At 38.2% G+C, this 16,140-nt stretch overlaps 2 protein-coding genes across 3 annotated transcripts in view; one reads left to right on the top strand and one right to left on the bottom strand.

Moving 5' to 3' along the window:
• The window catches only part of LOC106747056 (mucin-2-like), a 20,255-nt gene extending 12,900 nt beyond the window's left edge, over positions 1-7,355 (top strand). Inside the window, exons 4-12 of the mRNA XM_014624303.1 lie at positions 925-1,119; positions 1,196-1,276; positions 1,406-1,597; positions 1,662-2,300; positions 2,430-2,501; positions 2,897-3,635; positions 4,459-4,676; positions 4,848-5,162; positions 5,434-7,355. Coding sequence (XP_014479789.1) covers positions 925-1,119; positions 1,196-1,276; positions 1,406-1,597; positions 1,662-2,300; positions 2,430-2,501; positions 2,897-3,635; positions 4,459-4,676; positions 4,848-5,162; positions 5,434-5,490 — 2,508 coding nt within the window. The 3' untranslated portion in view covers positions 5,491-7,355. The remainder of the gene's footprint in view (positions 1-924; positions 1,120-1,195; positions 1,277-1,405; positions 1,598-1,661; positions 2,301-2,429; positions 2,502-2,896; positions 3,636-4,458; positions 4,677-4,847; positions 5,163-5,433) is intronic.
• On the bottom strand, positions 7,290-16,140 carry LOC106747058 (glycerol-3-phosphate dehydrogenase, mitochondrial). 2 transcript variants are annotated; one of them, XM_014624304.1, is made up of 12 exons: positions 15,951-16,140; positions 12,986-13,109; positions 12,623-12,776; positions 12,323-12,545; positions 11,334-11,497; positions 11,103-11,215; positions 10,846-11,039; positions 9,792-10,180; positions 9,471-9,721; positions 8,806-9,153; positions 8,410-8,511; positions 7,290-8,000 (listed from the first exon to the last, which is right to left on the bottom strand). In XM_014624304.1, the coding sequence occupies exons 2-12, from the start codon at positions 13,070-13,072 to the stop codon at positions 7,866-7,868; spliced, it is 2,160 nt and encodes a 719-aa protein (XP_014479790.1). In that variant the 5' UTR covers positions 13,073-13,109; positions 15,951-16,140; the 3' UTR covers positions 7,290-7,865. The 2 variants fall into 2 exon arrangements, with proteins under 2 accessions (XP_014479790.1, XP_014479791.1); XM_014624305.1 differs by lacking the exon at positions 15,951-16,140 and adding an exon at positions 14,019-14,165 and having other exon boundaries at positions 7,866-8,000.

The following is a 16,140-nucleotide window of genomic DNA, read 5'->3' as shown; positions in this document are numbered from 1 at the left end:
TTACTCGAAAGCATTAAAATTCATTTATTCTTCATTAAATGAGCTTGTTGCATTTGACAGATTCTTTTATGCTCAGGAAGATAAAAGCGGAGGAAAGATGTATAATTGTCGCGATCATTACTCTTATTGAAAAGAATTAATAGAATTAATAAAATTAATAAAATTAATGGAATATTTATCGGTAAATTTTCATAATGCTCAACAACGCAATTTCTTGAAATAATTTTATAACTTGTCTTCGCGTAGCTTTCTTTTCTTAGCAAATTTATTTCTCTCTTATGATACAGTATGCTTACATCTTTGGTGCAATTGATCTATTTCTTTTTTCCAGGTCTAAAGTATCGAAACATACGACAACAGCTATACTGTACATAAAGTATCACTGTAAATTTGTAAATAGTCGTGGCATATTATCAGCACTTTTATCTGCTCACTTGCACTTTCGGTTTACGTACTTATGCACTGTGTGTCTTATTAGATGTAGTATGTGCAAAATCTGATATATAAGTTCTGTTTATAGCAAATATTTAATAGTTATCTCCGATAAAAATTATTCCCAATTATTTAAATAATTATCTCGACCAAAATTACTTTACCAATATTTTTCATGACAGATATTTTTTGCGCAACGTGTATAAATGTACCAAAAAAACATGAAAATTGTATGTTAAAAAAATTGGAAAATTCAGGGTATAAAATAAGGTATTAAAGAAAAATGAAAGATGAAATATTCTTTGAATGTTCTTAAAAAAGAAAAGGGTAAATATTTTTACTTTGGTAATATACTGCGAAATGGCAGGATTGCACCAATTTCATATTCTTTGCACTATCTTTTAGAATACCGCAGATTTATTTTATTATTGCTGTCTATCGCGTTTTCTTGAATTTCGGACGTAATTATTCAATGAATGACAAATATTTCAGAGCGATATATTATTAAACACACGAATGGGCACACTACCGAACGCAATGTCGACGATTGGTAATCTGCAGATACCAATCACAAATAGCGTTCAAACGCAAGATCCAGTTGGCTCTATTGTTCAAGATTACGACAGGAATGAAGCGTCTCGGTCAAGAGTAACGTCGAATCAGCGCTCCTCCGTATACATAGGACAGGTAAATAAAACGACAGAAAAGTTACAGCGTTCTCTTCGTAAGAAAACCAAATTTTAGAGCAATTACAATATTTCAGGATAAATTCATTAATTATCAGATCGATGGAGCGCCCGTTTTCAACCCGAAAGTCGTCGATGTGAAGATAAATTCAGTGGCTGTAAGTGTAATCGACGTTATCTTGAGAAGCTCGACATCTCAAATCTCATTTGAAAAAAGAGCTTCCTTCCCTAAGAAATGCGACATTCCTCTTTTGAAGCTCACGTCACGTTAATAAATTTGTCATTAGACCTCTGTGAGCGAAGGCACTGCGTCAACCTTGTCATCGATTCCGTCCTTTAATAATTTATTGGACAATCAACAATCAGGCGGTAGAATAACAGTACCTCCCGGCTCCCCTTGGAGCGATCCTCTCGATCAGATATTCGGTATTACCACCAATTCACCTATACAAACAGCATCCGTGGCGTCGAACCAACTGGTACGTACTAGTCAGAATAACATGACTAACAGGAGTTTTAATTAATTCACGCTGTCATTCATAGGAGGAGTCAGTGGACAACATGCGTCCCGTAAGTCCCTTCGTAGAAGTATTCTCGCCAACTGCAGGCAGCATGACGAATCCTGAAGGCAGGCTGGTAGCGCCCATCACCTCATCAACTGCCGCTACTACTACTACTATTACGCCAATGCCTACAACTGCAGCAACGACGACGAGTACTGCAGCAACTACTACTCCAACCACTACTACCACCACCACCACTACTACTACCACTACTACTACACCAGCACCTACAACGACTACTACTGCTGCTACAACCACTACTACCGCTGCTACAACCACCACTACCGCTGCTACAACCACCACTACCGCTGCTACAACCACCACTACCGCTGCTACAACCACTACTACCGCTGCTACAACCACCACTACTTCTGCTACAACCACTACTACTACTTCAACAACAACTCCTGCGACGACCACGACGAGCCAAGCAACTACTACAAGTGCTACACCCACTGCTCCTCTCATTGCAACTACATCCGCCGTCTCAAAAATTGCACAAGTCGGATCATCGCCAGCGACAAAATCTACGGCAAACATACTCAATGAATTGCAGGTAAACAGGAAGGAGAATGCCTTTGGTACGACGTTCGGAGATATGATTTTCTTAAATTCATTGGTAAATATTCTTGCTTTACCTGCGAACTATGCATCGACTGTTTTTTCAATGTCGCTTTACTTTCGAAATTTCAAGGAGACTTTCGCGATTGTAGATATTATAGATGGACATAACGAAGAATTTTTATAGTTACAGAATAACAACTTACAACCCACCACCCCGAAAACGCTGAGTGAAGTGGAGCAAATGTTAGCAAACAAGGTGAGTAAGATGAATACTTCGTCAATTTTTATAATGTGTAATAATTATAATACAACCCAGATAGATATAGGTCGTTACATTCCTGGGAAAAAATGATTATATATGATTATATACAATTATATAAAATCATATATGAATTTTGCTCATACATGTGGTTACATATATGACCATATATCTTCGTACGAAGAAAACGATGTTATGTCATTTAATTAAATATCGATATCATGTGTTGTCACAAGTAGCCAGAAGCATTTACTTCGATTGTATTTGCATATAATTTATAAACAACCATATTTTTTCGTCGTGGACATATATGATTATATATACATGGGCATACATGGGCAAATTTCATATATGAAATTTTTTTCCTTTCCCCGGGTTTTCACTTGGTGTAGATCTTAGCGCTCGCACTGGCTAAACCAGGACCGACGCGATCCCCGAAAGCGGTTCAAGGTTTTGGTAATGTAAACGACAACTTCGTGAGCAGCCGGCCGTCACCCAGTAAATCGGAGCCTATAATAATCGACTTGTTACCGTATTTGAAAGTCAATAACGTCGCGTCAACCACGAAGAGATACATGGATGCAAGCACGTCGACTGCATCGTCGCCACGACCCACCATACCGATTGCAGTAACCAAGCCACCAGTTATCATTACTGCTAAGCCTAGAACAACAGCGAGACCGAGAACCACTACGCAAGCACCCGGATTCGGCGTGAGCTTGTGGCGAGCGTTGTTCGGCGGCGGTAACTTGTTCGAAACGAGTACAGCAGCTGCGAAGAACAGGAGGCAAAAGTCCACCACGGCTAAGCCGGTAACTTGGAGGCCTGAAGCCGCTCAGAAACCGATGCAGCTCGCATCTGTGCCTATCAGTCACATCATATCCCCGATTAAATCGCCCACCACGGCAAGAAGCGTGCCCCGGGATATCTCGGACATCCAAGTGTCCCCAATCACATTAGTCTCAGACAACATTAACTCCGCGTCCATGTCGACGCCGAGCTTGATTTCAAGCACGCAACAGACACTGTTAAATAACCCGAATCCCAGATTAGACGACACCTCTACGTCAACTTACTCGCCCGAGGACGACGCGAAATTCTTGGTTGCGCTCCTGCGAGCCTTACAACCGGGTAGGTGGAAAATATTTTTTCCCCCTCCTTTATCTCTTCTTATAAAATATATCGCAAAAGTTTTGTCACACTGTGTTGAGTCAGACGTCATTTTCTTCCTCTTTATATCGATCTTTGTATATGTGTATATGTGTATGTAGAATCAACAAACAGGGTTGTTTAGTTTCTCAGGCAATAAATATCTTTGCGATCAAATTCGGCGAGAAATGAATATCGAATCATCATCAAATTGATTGATCAACTTGATTGTTTGATTTTTCTGTTTTCTTCAAACATACGTAATTTTCCGTGCTCGAAATCATTTAAAGATCATGTTATCGTAAGTCGTTGAACTCCTCTCGATATGCTCCTTTCGAGGGCTATAAAATCATATAAACAAAAACATATAATTCTATTTTTTCAAAATTATTTTGACCTACAAATCTTTGAAAAAATTATCTTGAAAGAACCATTTTATCATCATAATTACTTCCTCGATTGGTACAACTTTTTCCTTAGACATTTCCTCGTATCATCAGAAACAAGTGAAATATTTAAGATGCTCGATTTAAATAAACCACCCTGTGGGATTATACAATTTTTTATTGAAAATCAAACATTATTTCCTGTGAATAATATTATTTTTCCTGTTAAACAACATAGTTTACTATAGTGAAGGAACTTTTTCATTTAAACAAAATGATATTTGATATTATTTGTTTTAAATTAATTGTTTATATCAAAGAAAAAAGTCAAGTCAAACAAACACGTATACCTAAGTCTAAAAAAAAACCTTCTCCTCTATGTGGGATTTATGACAACTACTAATCAATTTTTACATTAGACTCGAAAACAGATGCAACTGCGACATCAAAAGGGATAACCGAGATCGACGAAGCCTTCTTAAGGGCAATTTTAAGTAATCAGGTTGTTACTACTACGACTGCCGCACCGTCTTCCACCGAAATAAATCCTGCCGCTTTGTTGGCATTACTTTTAAAGCAGCAAGGTATAGAACCATCGACGCCGGCGACGAATCTTAGAGAACAATTGCAATTAGCCGTGAGTAATATTCATTCTGCTATCTTTTCCGGTTGTCAATAGGAAATTTTGAAAGAGATCTATAGGATGAGCTCTCATGATTGTCGTACAACTTGATTCGTGAAATGTTATGTTTAGCTAATTTTTTTCAAAAATGAATTAAAAGTTAATAATTTGGTATGCCCTCGTAAGAGCCTCGGCCTGACCACCCAATCGCAATCAAATCCATCTACGCAGTCGACGACTACTCGACCAACGACGGTGACTACTACTAGATCGCCTCCTGTCTCGAGTACTCCACGTATAGTCAGTACGATTTCGAAGAAACCTGCGACACAGAAACCAACCTCCAAACCATTGCTACAAACCACAACATGGAGTCCAAGTTCGACGTATCCACCGCCTCTATTCGGAGGTTCCTTTTCGACTGGGGAAGGAAGTAATTCCGGCAGCGGATTTGCCACTGCTACTAGAGCCTTTGGTCAATTCCTTGGCGCTGCAATTTCGGTAAATTTCTCATTTCTTTCCAAAACTTCCAACTGTTCCTTTTCTCTAATTAATTAATAAACTAAATAGCAGAGGGAAACGAAAATAAAATATATAGTTGGTTAATTTTTCTTCGAAAAAGCACAAGGGATTTTAGAAGNTACATACATACATACATACATACATACATACATACATACATACACACATACATACATACAAATTTTTTCCTAGATACTTAAAGGATTCTTTATTTCGTGTGTATTATTAATGTTTTAATTTGGGTTTTCAGGGAGCAGCCCAACAGATACAATCTTTAATAAATGGCACTAGAAACGTCACATATTAAAGAACAATAAAAGAGAGAATTTATGTTTTTAACTAAATAATGACTCGGAGGGGCAAATGTCAGGATTGAGGTTGCAATAGTTATCAAATAGTGAAGAATATGATTGCCACTTATCGCTGAAGGCATACGTACATAGCAACGCGAGGTCCGACGAGATGCTAGAAAAATTTAATCCAAGTGCTTGCATGAAACAAGCTTGTTCATAATGTTCATAATATAAACACTATGGACGAACAAGTCTCGAAGATTTAGAATTTTTCTAGTTAATTCACACTATGTATGAAATATTGAATATTGAGTATCGTGTGATATCGTCCTTTCATTGGACAAATGCGTATTGACGGAAAAGAAAATATAAGATAAGATAAAACACCAGAGCCGATGAAACAAGGAGAGACGTATTTTGTATAACGTGGGACAAAAACAGGGTGTAAACATGAACGATTTTCAACGGTAAAACGTAGTGATGGACGGACGGACTATGCTAGCACTACCGTAAGACGTGCAAAAGTTCGGCAAAAGTATTAAACGTACTTCTGCGAAACTTATCAATATGTCAAAATGTTTTGTCACAAAATCTACTCGAATGGCTAATTATAAGTAAAATGCCATACATCGCGATATATTATGATTCATAATTTATTATCTATTATGTTATATTATGTTGAGTTCATAAGATGATCAAATATCATATCTTTACGAATAATAATTATTTTTCTTCCCCTTAAAAGTAACATATAATTGTTCCTCCGTGTTTCCAATATAGTTATGTATTCGATAAGTCTGTATATATGTATAATTGGCTATTATTATATATGTTTTATAATAAAATAATTGTAGTTAAAAGTGTTTACATTAGTATACAAATGCATTAAGACACCAATTATCTTACAATAAAGTACTACGATGTAAGTAATCGCCCCTTGCGTGGTTGCTGTAATATTTATTCAAAGTGCGTATCAAATGTCTTGTAATTGTAATGTACAATCGCATATTAAACGAATGCACACATTAAACGTAATTTTATCAATTTACGTTTAGTGTTTTTCTACCGATTCACAATATCATTACGCTTGTTTATTAACCGTAATATGGCGCGGAGAAAAGTTTTAAATATCCGAAATTTCTGGTCCAAGTTTGAGATCGAACCCGAACCTATCGGCCATTTTTTTTAACGTGTTGCCGGTTATTTTTATTTAAGAAAAAACGCGCATAATATACGTGTGAAACCGCTGAATACGTATAGTTGCTTGCTGAGGCCGATCAACGGCAGATCAGTCAGATCACTTTATTTTTCGAATTCAGCTTGTACAACTTAAAATAGGCAACATCCAATTACTTGTCTACCATTATCTTTATTGACGATGATGATGGAATAAATTACATGATAAATTGTGTTGACATTGTGTAACAGAGCTGATTCAGTATAGAGAAAATCTTGAGCTATATTTATAATTGTACCTCACTATGCATTAATAAATATAGAGAGAGCAAAACGTAAATCATAACTTTTTATGAATAAGTACAATTTCAAAGACCCAATAACAAAATTTATTCACATTATCAAACACATTTGTAACTTTTACAATTTTTTCTATCTATATATATATATATATATGTATACATATATATTATATAGATTATATATATAAATTATATATATAGATAGAAAAAATTGTAAAAGTTACAAATGTGTTTGATAATGTGAGTAAATTTTGTTATTGGGTCTTTGAAATTGTACTTATTATATATATGTATATATTATACATACATATATTATACATACATGATTCTCAATCGTTTTGTCGCATAAGTATATTAGCTGCAAATGTCAACAGGATAGCAAATTATTCTATCGAGTTAAATAATACAGAATGTGTACAATTAATAATATTATAAATGTCATTGTATCATTTAGTATTGTATGATACTCTTGGTACACGAGTGAGATACAATTTGATGACTTATATATATGTAATGCATTGGATCGTGTATATACAAGTAGGAGCAACACGAGCGTCTTAACATTTGTACACGATGCACAAATATTACATACAAGTAATACGCATATATCATTATTTTATAATTACATTTCACTTTCTTAGTGTCGCGAATTACTTGGCACGAAACATTTGCAGATCAATGAAAATTATTTCAAGATATGATGAAATTTAAAATTTTACGAGAGAAAAAGAGATGCTGAGTTTCGAGACGATATATGTGCGTAACCCTGATCGAATGTAAATCTCGGAATTCTGTAGTAAATTGTTCTGTCGCGACGATGAAATGTGTAAAATCAAAACGATGAGATTAAAACATTAAGATATTTTCAAACTTTACAATACACGGGTGTATTGTACGGGTACGATATGTCTTTATAGTCCGCCGCCCGATCTCTCGACACTTATCTGTATTTTAAGCTTCTCCTTCTCGTGCTGTGCCTCTTCCATTTCGGCCATTCGCGCGAAACGTGAGTATGCCACGTGACCAGATTTTATAGCTGACATCATCTAAACATATAAATTATACATGTATACGCATGTATGCATTAACATAACAAGAAGAAATAGTTTATGCAAAAAGATATCTCGAGGAGACATTCAAGAAGCCCGACATAACATTATTTAACTAGCAAAATATATTGTGATAACTACAAGCAAAAGGCGTGAGTAAGGGAGATAAAAAAGAAATACGACAATATATACACAACGAAACTGCCAATTTCTTCTTAGCGTGTGAGTTTAAAGTGAGTTTTAGTTCGGTAGAATTAATATCGCCTGAAATCGTGTTAAGAGATGAAAGGTAAAACCACTCAGGAACTTCACTGGGAAGGTAGTTTCTCACGCAACGCAAACAGAAGTTAAAGAAAGATGCGTAACACAAGCGTTCGACGGACTGTGCATGCGCGATGCAACAGACCTGAAGGTATTCGTCCAATTCGACTTGACCGTTCATATTGGTGTCGATTTCGCGTAGAATTTCGTGAAGTTCCTCGCCCGGTACTTCCTTGTCTCCGAACAACTGCGAAGAGCAAAAGAAAGCACACGTTAAATATACATGTTGCGGTTTACCTGCAGGTAATCTGACAATTCCATTTGGCCGTTATATGAGACATCGATTTCGCTCAACAAGCTGTGCATCTCGTCCTGGTTCAATTTTATATCTAATACCTGCACATCGTCAATTAAGGGATGTCGATAACAAATTAAAAAAAAAGAGAAAAAGAGAGAAAGAGAGAGAGAGAGAGAGAGAGAAGGAGTGATAGAATGTGTCTCACAGAACGACACGAATAATAAACAAAGTTGAAATCCGAACCTTCAGGCCTCGCCTAATGTCGTTGATAGAGACGTATCCTTTTTTGTCCTTATCTATGATTCCGAAGCGTTTGATGTAAAGCTGGACCTCATCCTTCGTGAGATTGATGGGGATTTTATCGCGGGAAGCACGATTCACCATTTGACCCATCTCGTTGGCGAGGAATTCCGTGGCCTCGCGATGCTGCTTTTTCTTCTCCTCCGCCGACCAGTGCAATTCCTCGGCCATGATGTCTATAATAGCCGGTAATGCCTCTTGGGCCGCTTGAACGTTGAGGAAAGCGAGTCTCAGCCGGCGCGCAATCATATCGATTGCGGTCCTGGCGTACTCCCGCACGCCGTAACGTATCTAAAATCGCACACGTGTGAATCTCTCAGGCTCAGTCGGATCTCAATGCGCTGAGCTGCCAGATCGTGGGATTTCTGAATAATGAGTCGCATGACCTTTAAAGATGCACCAATCAGAATACAGTGATGCTAACACGCAAGTAATCTAGCACGAAAACAAGCACAAAAACAAGCACCGTGTGCAGCAGATTTTATATTCATGTAGCTTTTTTATATAAGCCCCCTGCCGCGTAAACCACGTACCAGATCCCATGACCTGGCAGCTCTGATCGCGCGTCGAACAAAAGTCTGAACAGCTCGCGGCAGGAAATTGTTTACCTCAGCATCGATGTACGGGAATTCGGGGTGAATTTTCTTCCCGATGATCGGCCATCGCTTCCCCGTGAGGGAAGCCAGTTTCGCCACAGCGAACGCGCGATCCCCGTAGCTCTTGGACAAGTGTTGCGCGACTTCGCATTCCAGACCGAAGTCTTGCACCAATCTAATGTACATCGTAGGGCTCCAGCCTTGGGCACCCTCCAGAAGGAAGCCATCGGTTTGACAAGGTCTTTCTGGCTCGAGCTCGCAAGCTATGAACAAAATGTCCGTGAGTATTTCGAGGAGATACACATTGTCTGTGTATATTTAAACAATTTGTACCTTTTATAGCCGCGTCGATAGTCTCTTGAGCCATCGCCCGGTAAGTCGTCCATTTGCCACCGGCTATCGTGACGAGATTTGTGGGACTGACATGCACGATGTGATTCCTGGCGAGGGATTGCGTGTTCGGTTTGTTCGGGTCGGAGACGAGCGGCCTGATGCCGCTCCATGCCGAGAGAACGTCACCGCGGCGTACCTCGACGTCCGGATTCAAATAGTTCTTTACCTCCTGCAGAATGAACATGATCTCGTCCTCCGTAGGTCGTGGATTGTGCGTTACCTCGCATGGCAAGTCGGTCGTTCCTGCAATGGTTTGCCTCTGCCATGGCAAAAAGAAGATCACTCTGCCGTCGCTCGTCGCTGGATCGAGTAGACCCATTTGATCGGGGCTGCGAGAAGTCGTGAATAAAATCATAAATATCGGTGTCAATCCCATCATTAACGAATCGAATAATATTACCGGTAACATTAACATTGAATCATTGTAAGGATTCTGGTGAATTGTTTATCGTAAAGATAGAGCGCGCCATATCGCACAGACACAGATAGAGCCGATATGTTTATTTCTCTTTTATATATTTATTTATTATATATGTTTATTTCTCTTTTATATATTTATTTATCTATTTATGATAAATCATTCCTTTGGTCGTCAAATATAATTATACGTATCATTCAAAAGAAAAAAAATACATAAATATATTATCAGGGTTGGGTAGTAACTTGCTAATTCAGTTAAAAGTTAAGTTAAAATATAAAAAATTAATAATTTGTAACTGGACAATTTTTAACTTAACTTAGTTAAAAAAAATTAACTTACGCTGTATATTATAAAAGTAACGTTTAAAATAATTGAAAAATTTTATTATAGTAATTTTAAATGAAGACAGTGACATGTAATGAAAATCGACTATACGACTAAAATTATTTGCAAGCAAGCATAATCGATTGATTGGTTCAAATTCACCACGAAGAGTGCGGTGTACTTTTATATAAAAAAGTAGAGTTTTATATAAAAAAAGTACTTTCCAAATGGATATTAAGCTCCGCACACCTGTAATATCCCGGCAATACTATATGAACCCCCGAGGACGGGGAGCAAATTTCAGGAACGTTCTGATCGTCCATCTTTCTGATGTGATCGGTGAAGGGACCAGTCGCGTTGATAATCGCCTTAGCCCTCACGTCCCATTCCTCTCCAGTGAGCTCGTCCTTCAGATGAGCCCCCACAAGGACTCGCTTGCCGTCCTACGAAGTAAAACGGAGACTTCATTCATTATGTATTCCGATCCGCAATCAACCAATGTGTACCTTGTCAAGGCCTTTCAACAGGTTGACCACTTTAACGTGATTCACGACTGTCGCACCGTGTCTCGAGGCTGTCAGGGCGACTGCCAAGTTCATCCTAGCGTCGTCTTGTTGACCTGCATTGTGCCAAATAACAGTTTTATTTACGGACAGATATACGGCCGGCTAAACGCGACTCCGCTAGCTTAGCGCGAAAGAATCGTAACGAATATCACGGCGGAGCACGGCACATACCATCGTAATAAACAATAGCCCCCGTCAGCTTGTCGCCTTTCAACATCGGGAAGAGTTCCAAAGCATTCGATTTACTCAAATAATACGAAGATTTCACCGTTTTACTGCCCGCTACTAGATCGTACATCTTAATACCGAACCAATAGTAAGGAATCTGCCACCACCTGAAATGTAAAAATAATCTTAAAAATAGATGTAATAAACTAATCGATGCATGTCAAAAGGATAGACAAATATGCGCTTATTTTCGCTCTAGAGCTGGACCTTCTGAAACCGGTACTTGGTCAGATTTTATATTTAAGATCGTCTCAAATTCCTCTTCAGATATTATATAAATCGTTTCATTGGCTACAAACACATGAAGATCAACTTAAGACAATTTTAAATATAAAATCTGACTATAAATATCGGCCTAAGAGCACTGAAGAAAAGATACAAAGTAGTTATATTGTAACTATACAAATCTCGATTAGCTGATAAATTGAGAGAATTAGTTCAGACGATTGGCGCAAAGTTCATAACTATTTGTTTCAATGCGGTAGAAAGTACAGAGAATGTTTGTTAGTACAAATTAAATTAAGTTTGATTAACTTATTTCGGGCCGAGCTGCAAAATTATTGAGATTCGTGAAGTCCAAGTATCATTTTAGGGTAATTGAGACTTAAAGAATTTTAAAAAATCTAAAATCGGAATTTTCCAACTCCCGTCTATCGCCGGGGGGAGTAATGAGTGATGGCCAGGCGAAATTATTTTCTGAAAGGCAGGAATCCAAACTACATTTCAGTAACAAGATCCAGGTCAGAATCTACCTTTACCGTAGATAAAACACCTTTACCGTAGATAAAAATATGAAGATAGATAAATTTGCTGTTCCTATATATGGCCAAAGAAACAAAATAGATTAAGTTAATACGTTACGGATTCACTTGAAAAGTACTACAGTTTACAATAAAGGAGTCAAGCACGTAAACGTGAAAAAAAAAACGTACGTATAAACCGGCAGCATAATGGGCAATGGGTGCGCCAGGTGCGGCGCGCTTTGCAGCATCGACGCACGCTCATGAAGCGCTTCCTTCACCATTCTGTACTGTTCAACGTCCAACTGCATAATCGCCTTCTGCAAATACCGCACGCCGCCATGAATCAACTTTGTGCTGCGCGAAGAGGTGCCTGAGGCGAAATCGTCGGCCTCGATCAGTGCGGTCTTCAAACCTACGCAGGAGAAAGAGACAAAAGGTGAGCTTTAAATCACTCAAGCACTGTGTTGAGTCGATCGTGCGGCGGTGTACCTCGCGTGCAAGCGTCCAGAGCGCATCCCGCTCCCGTTGCACCACCTCCGACGATCAGAACATCGTAGTCCTGTGATTTTAGCGTCTTCAACTGATCCTCCCGCGTCGGCAAGGTCCTCCTAGGTGGCCTTGGTTTTATCTTTTCGGCGTATACCTGCGACCCAACGATAAATAGACGAATATATGTGTATGTGATTATAGCTGTTGCGTCAAATAGCCAAGTATGATTCAAAGTATCGCGTTATGTAATCACATGAACGTGAGCAATAATAAGAGAACGCTGAAGTAGTTCCCAAAGCATTTCGGTATCTCTGATCGTAGCCTCCGATTGTGAAAGTCTCGAATTTGCTGTTGCACGCTTACCGTGGAATCCGACAGAAGAAAATAAGAAGTAAGAGTGCCGGCACCCACAGCACTGGCTCCCGCTACGAGCCATTTGAGCGACGCCATCGTCCGTCACGCAATTTCTCGATCTTCTCGAGAAAATCTGTAATAAATATATATATTTATTCTAATCTGTAATAATTATACGAATATATATATTTATTCTAATCTAGATATAAAATAAGTAACTGTATATCTGTGTGAAAGTCCTGAGAGAGAAATAAATAAAGACAAACCATGCAATTTAATATGGAAATATACAATCTTCACAGATCGATTTAATATATTCAAATAATAAATTCTAAGAGATAATATTAGGCTAGACCTTGTTTCCAAATTATATAACGAGCTGTATATAAATTATTGCAACTATGCGCACGTGTTGAAGTATGCAAACACAAATATGTCTGAATTATATTATAATAACCCGGGAAAAAATGTCTTATATTTAATTATATATATAGAATATATTCATATATAAAAGTATATAATTATATATGATTATCATATATAAAACTATCACTTCATATAATTGTATGCACTTATATATAATTATATCCAATTATATATAGTTATACTCAATTATATATATGTAGAAAGTTTTTTCCCGAAAAAATTATGTGTAATACATGTGTAAAGAACTTTTGTTTCTACATAACACTCGATAAAGATCGAGAATATCGTATATTCAAAATGACATCGAGCCGTTCGTTAATTATGAGCAAATTTATCAATTAATTAAAAATAGTTCGTTCGCCTTTCTGTGTAATACTTAAAAGAGACAGCTCACGTACTATCCGGGTGTACGGTTCACCGATCTAAGATGTGTATTCGCGCGCGTTTATTATACATGACCTGTAACTAATTTAAAGATCGCACATCGTCTCTCTATCTCGTAAAATGTCCATGATCTAAAACCTGAGGCTTATATTTATTATCACTACTACTATTACTACCACTACTACTATTACTATTACTACCACTACTATTACACCGCTGCTCCGTTACATACCCTTGACAAGAACCCGTGGAAGCACGTGGAGTTACATAAAAGACGTTTGACGTTACATCTACGCGAGTGATAAACGCGGTCGTTTAAAGCTGTATTGTCCATTAGTGCCGTATTTTCAGTGGCGCATCAAGGGGGCCATCCATAAATTTATCAAGCAAAATTACGCTCCTATAGATTTATTCCCGGGAAGAAATTTTTTATATGTAATTAGATATAATTATATATAAGGCGTCATATATAGATATTATATTCATATATACATAAATATACANTATATATATATATATATATTATTACAAATCAAAAATATTTTTTATTTTTCTTCTTAATGCTATATTTATACATCTCTTGATACAATAGACATAAACTCCAGCAAACATGATGACGCAATAATAACGCAATAATGACGCAATAATGACGTCTGTGATGTCATTAACACTTCTTTAATATGTTACTTGATGTTCTTAATATATTATCGTACTTGCTGGAATAATAGAAAGAAATGTATAAATGTTTAAATATGTGCATATGTATATATATTTTGAATTACTAAATGTTATGAACTTTATACCGTTGTATTTCCAAAACAAAATTGTCAATAATTCTGAAATTTGTGTAATGTCTGCATATATTGATCTTTAATATCATAATAGTTTTTCATTAAAATCTTATTTTAATGAAGTTTAGTTTAACGAAGTATATAGTTTAGAAAATATAAAAAAAAAATTAAGAATAGCACGTCAATCTCAACGGACATGTATAAAAAGTGCCAACCTTAGTTATAAATATCTCAGTTCCCGAATGGTCAATCTTTTCCGATCGCACGAGCAATGAGTTAGATAACATTTCAATGTACACACAAGTGCAAACTTAATCGGATTCTCCTCAGATTCATTTTACCTTGCAACCTCCTTTAAAGTGAGATAACCTTCGATCCGGGCTCTGAATTCAAACTTTTGGTGTTACTTAAACGCAGGTCAATTTAGAATTTTCTCGTTATTTCGAGTTACAATACGCAATACATCCTTAATCGACACGCGTCACGCAAACGCGTACCGACAGTCGGTCATCGCACCGGCGTCACACACAGATTTCTATCTTCAAATCCTAGTATCGGATAAAAAATTTACGCTGATAAAAAAGCACCGTTAGCCTATGATTCACATCGGAGTGCATATTGCATGACGGACGCTGTGCGACGGGCGTGAATTTATCTCACAATATTCAACAATAAAGGGATTATATATCGGTGAAGCTCGCTGCGGCGGTATCCGCTGGAGGCTGCCGCGTCGAGGAAAAAACCTTGCAAAATACAAGCGGGAACACCTTGAAACATGTTCATAGACGCGAGAACACAATGCCGGATGCTGTGTCGCCAGGTCTGCGATTAAAATAGCGCGCGCAGGGCTCGCTCGTGCCAAGTGCGGCGAAATGTCACTCGCATCAAATTCACGCATAACGCGCGATCACGCGTATATAACGTGCTACTTGTTACGTGCGTTATTCGATTAGTCCCGACCCGGCCCGATATCGCTCCAACTGCTCCGAATGTCGAAACGGCTGTATTTTAACAAGGATTTTAATAACTCGCTCGGACGTCGACGCTCCATGCGTTTGTGCGAAATATTTCATTAAAGCGTCCGCACTCCCGGAGCACCTTCTCCACGCCTGATTCGGCTATCGAGGTTGCTTCAGGTTGCTCGACGATCGAGCGAGTCAGGTGGAAAATCGACCGGGGAGCTCGAAGGAACCGGGCCGGTCGCCCGGAAGGATTCCGGCCAGTCAGTTTGGTCGTTAATTATTCAACATACGCAAGCGTTACAACAGACACATCGTTCATGGGCGGTTCGGAGCTGCGGCGACCCGGAGCCGGTTTTTAGACGGACCTGAGATGCAAATCGCAGAAACATTTGTCGAAATAGCGTTACTCACTGTCAGCTAAAAGAGGCGCAGCCGTCTTTCTCTCTCTCTCCGTCTTCTTTACGCCGAACGTACGTCGCAATATTAAGATTTCACGAAGCGCATATCTCCTTCGTCTTTTCGCTTCTTTCAGCTCGAGCGGTACCTCGGAATCGAAACGCAGTACCACGACCGGATGATTAATGTCAACTAACCACGAGGC

The sequence above is a fragment of the Dinoponera quadriceps genome, unplaced genomic scaffold (assembly GCF_001313825.1).
Source record: "Dinoponera quadriceps isolate SergipeBrazil2010 unplaced genomic scaffold, ASM131382v1 scaffold2110, whole genome shotgun sequence".
NCBI classification, from domain to species: Eukaryota; Metazoa; Arthropoda; class Insecta; order Hymenoptera; family Formicidae; genus Dinoponera; species Dinoponera quadriceps.
This window is presented reverse-complemented; position numbering and strand designations above follow the sequence as displayed.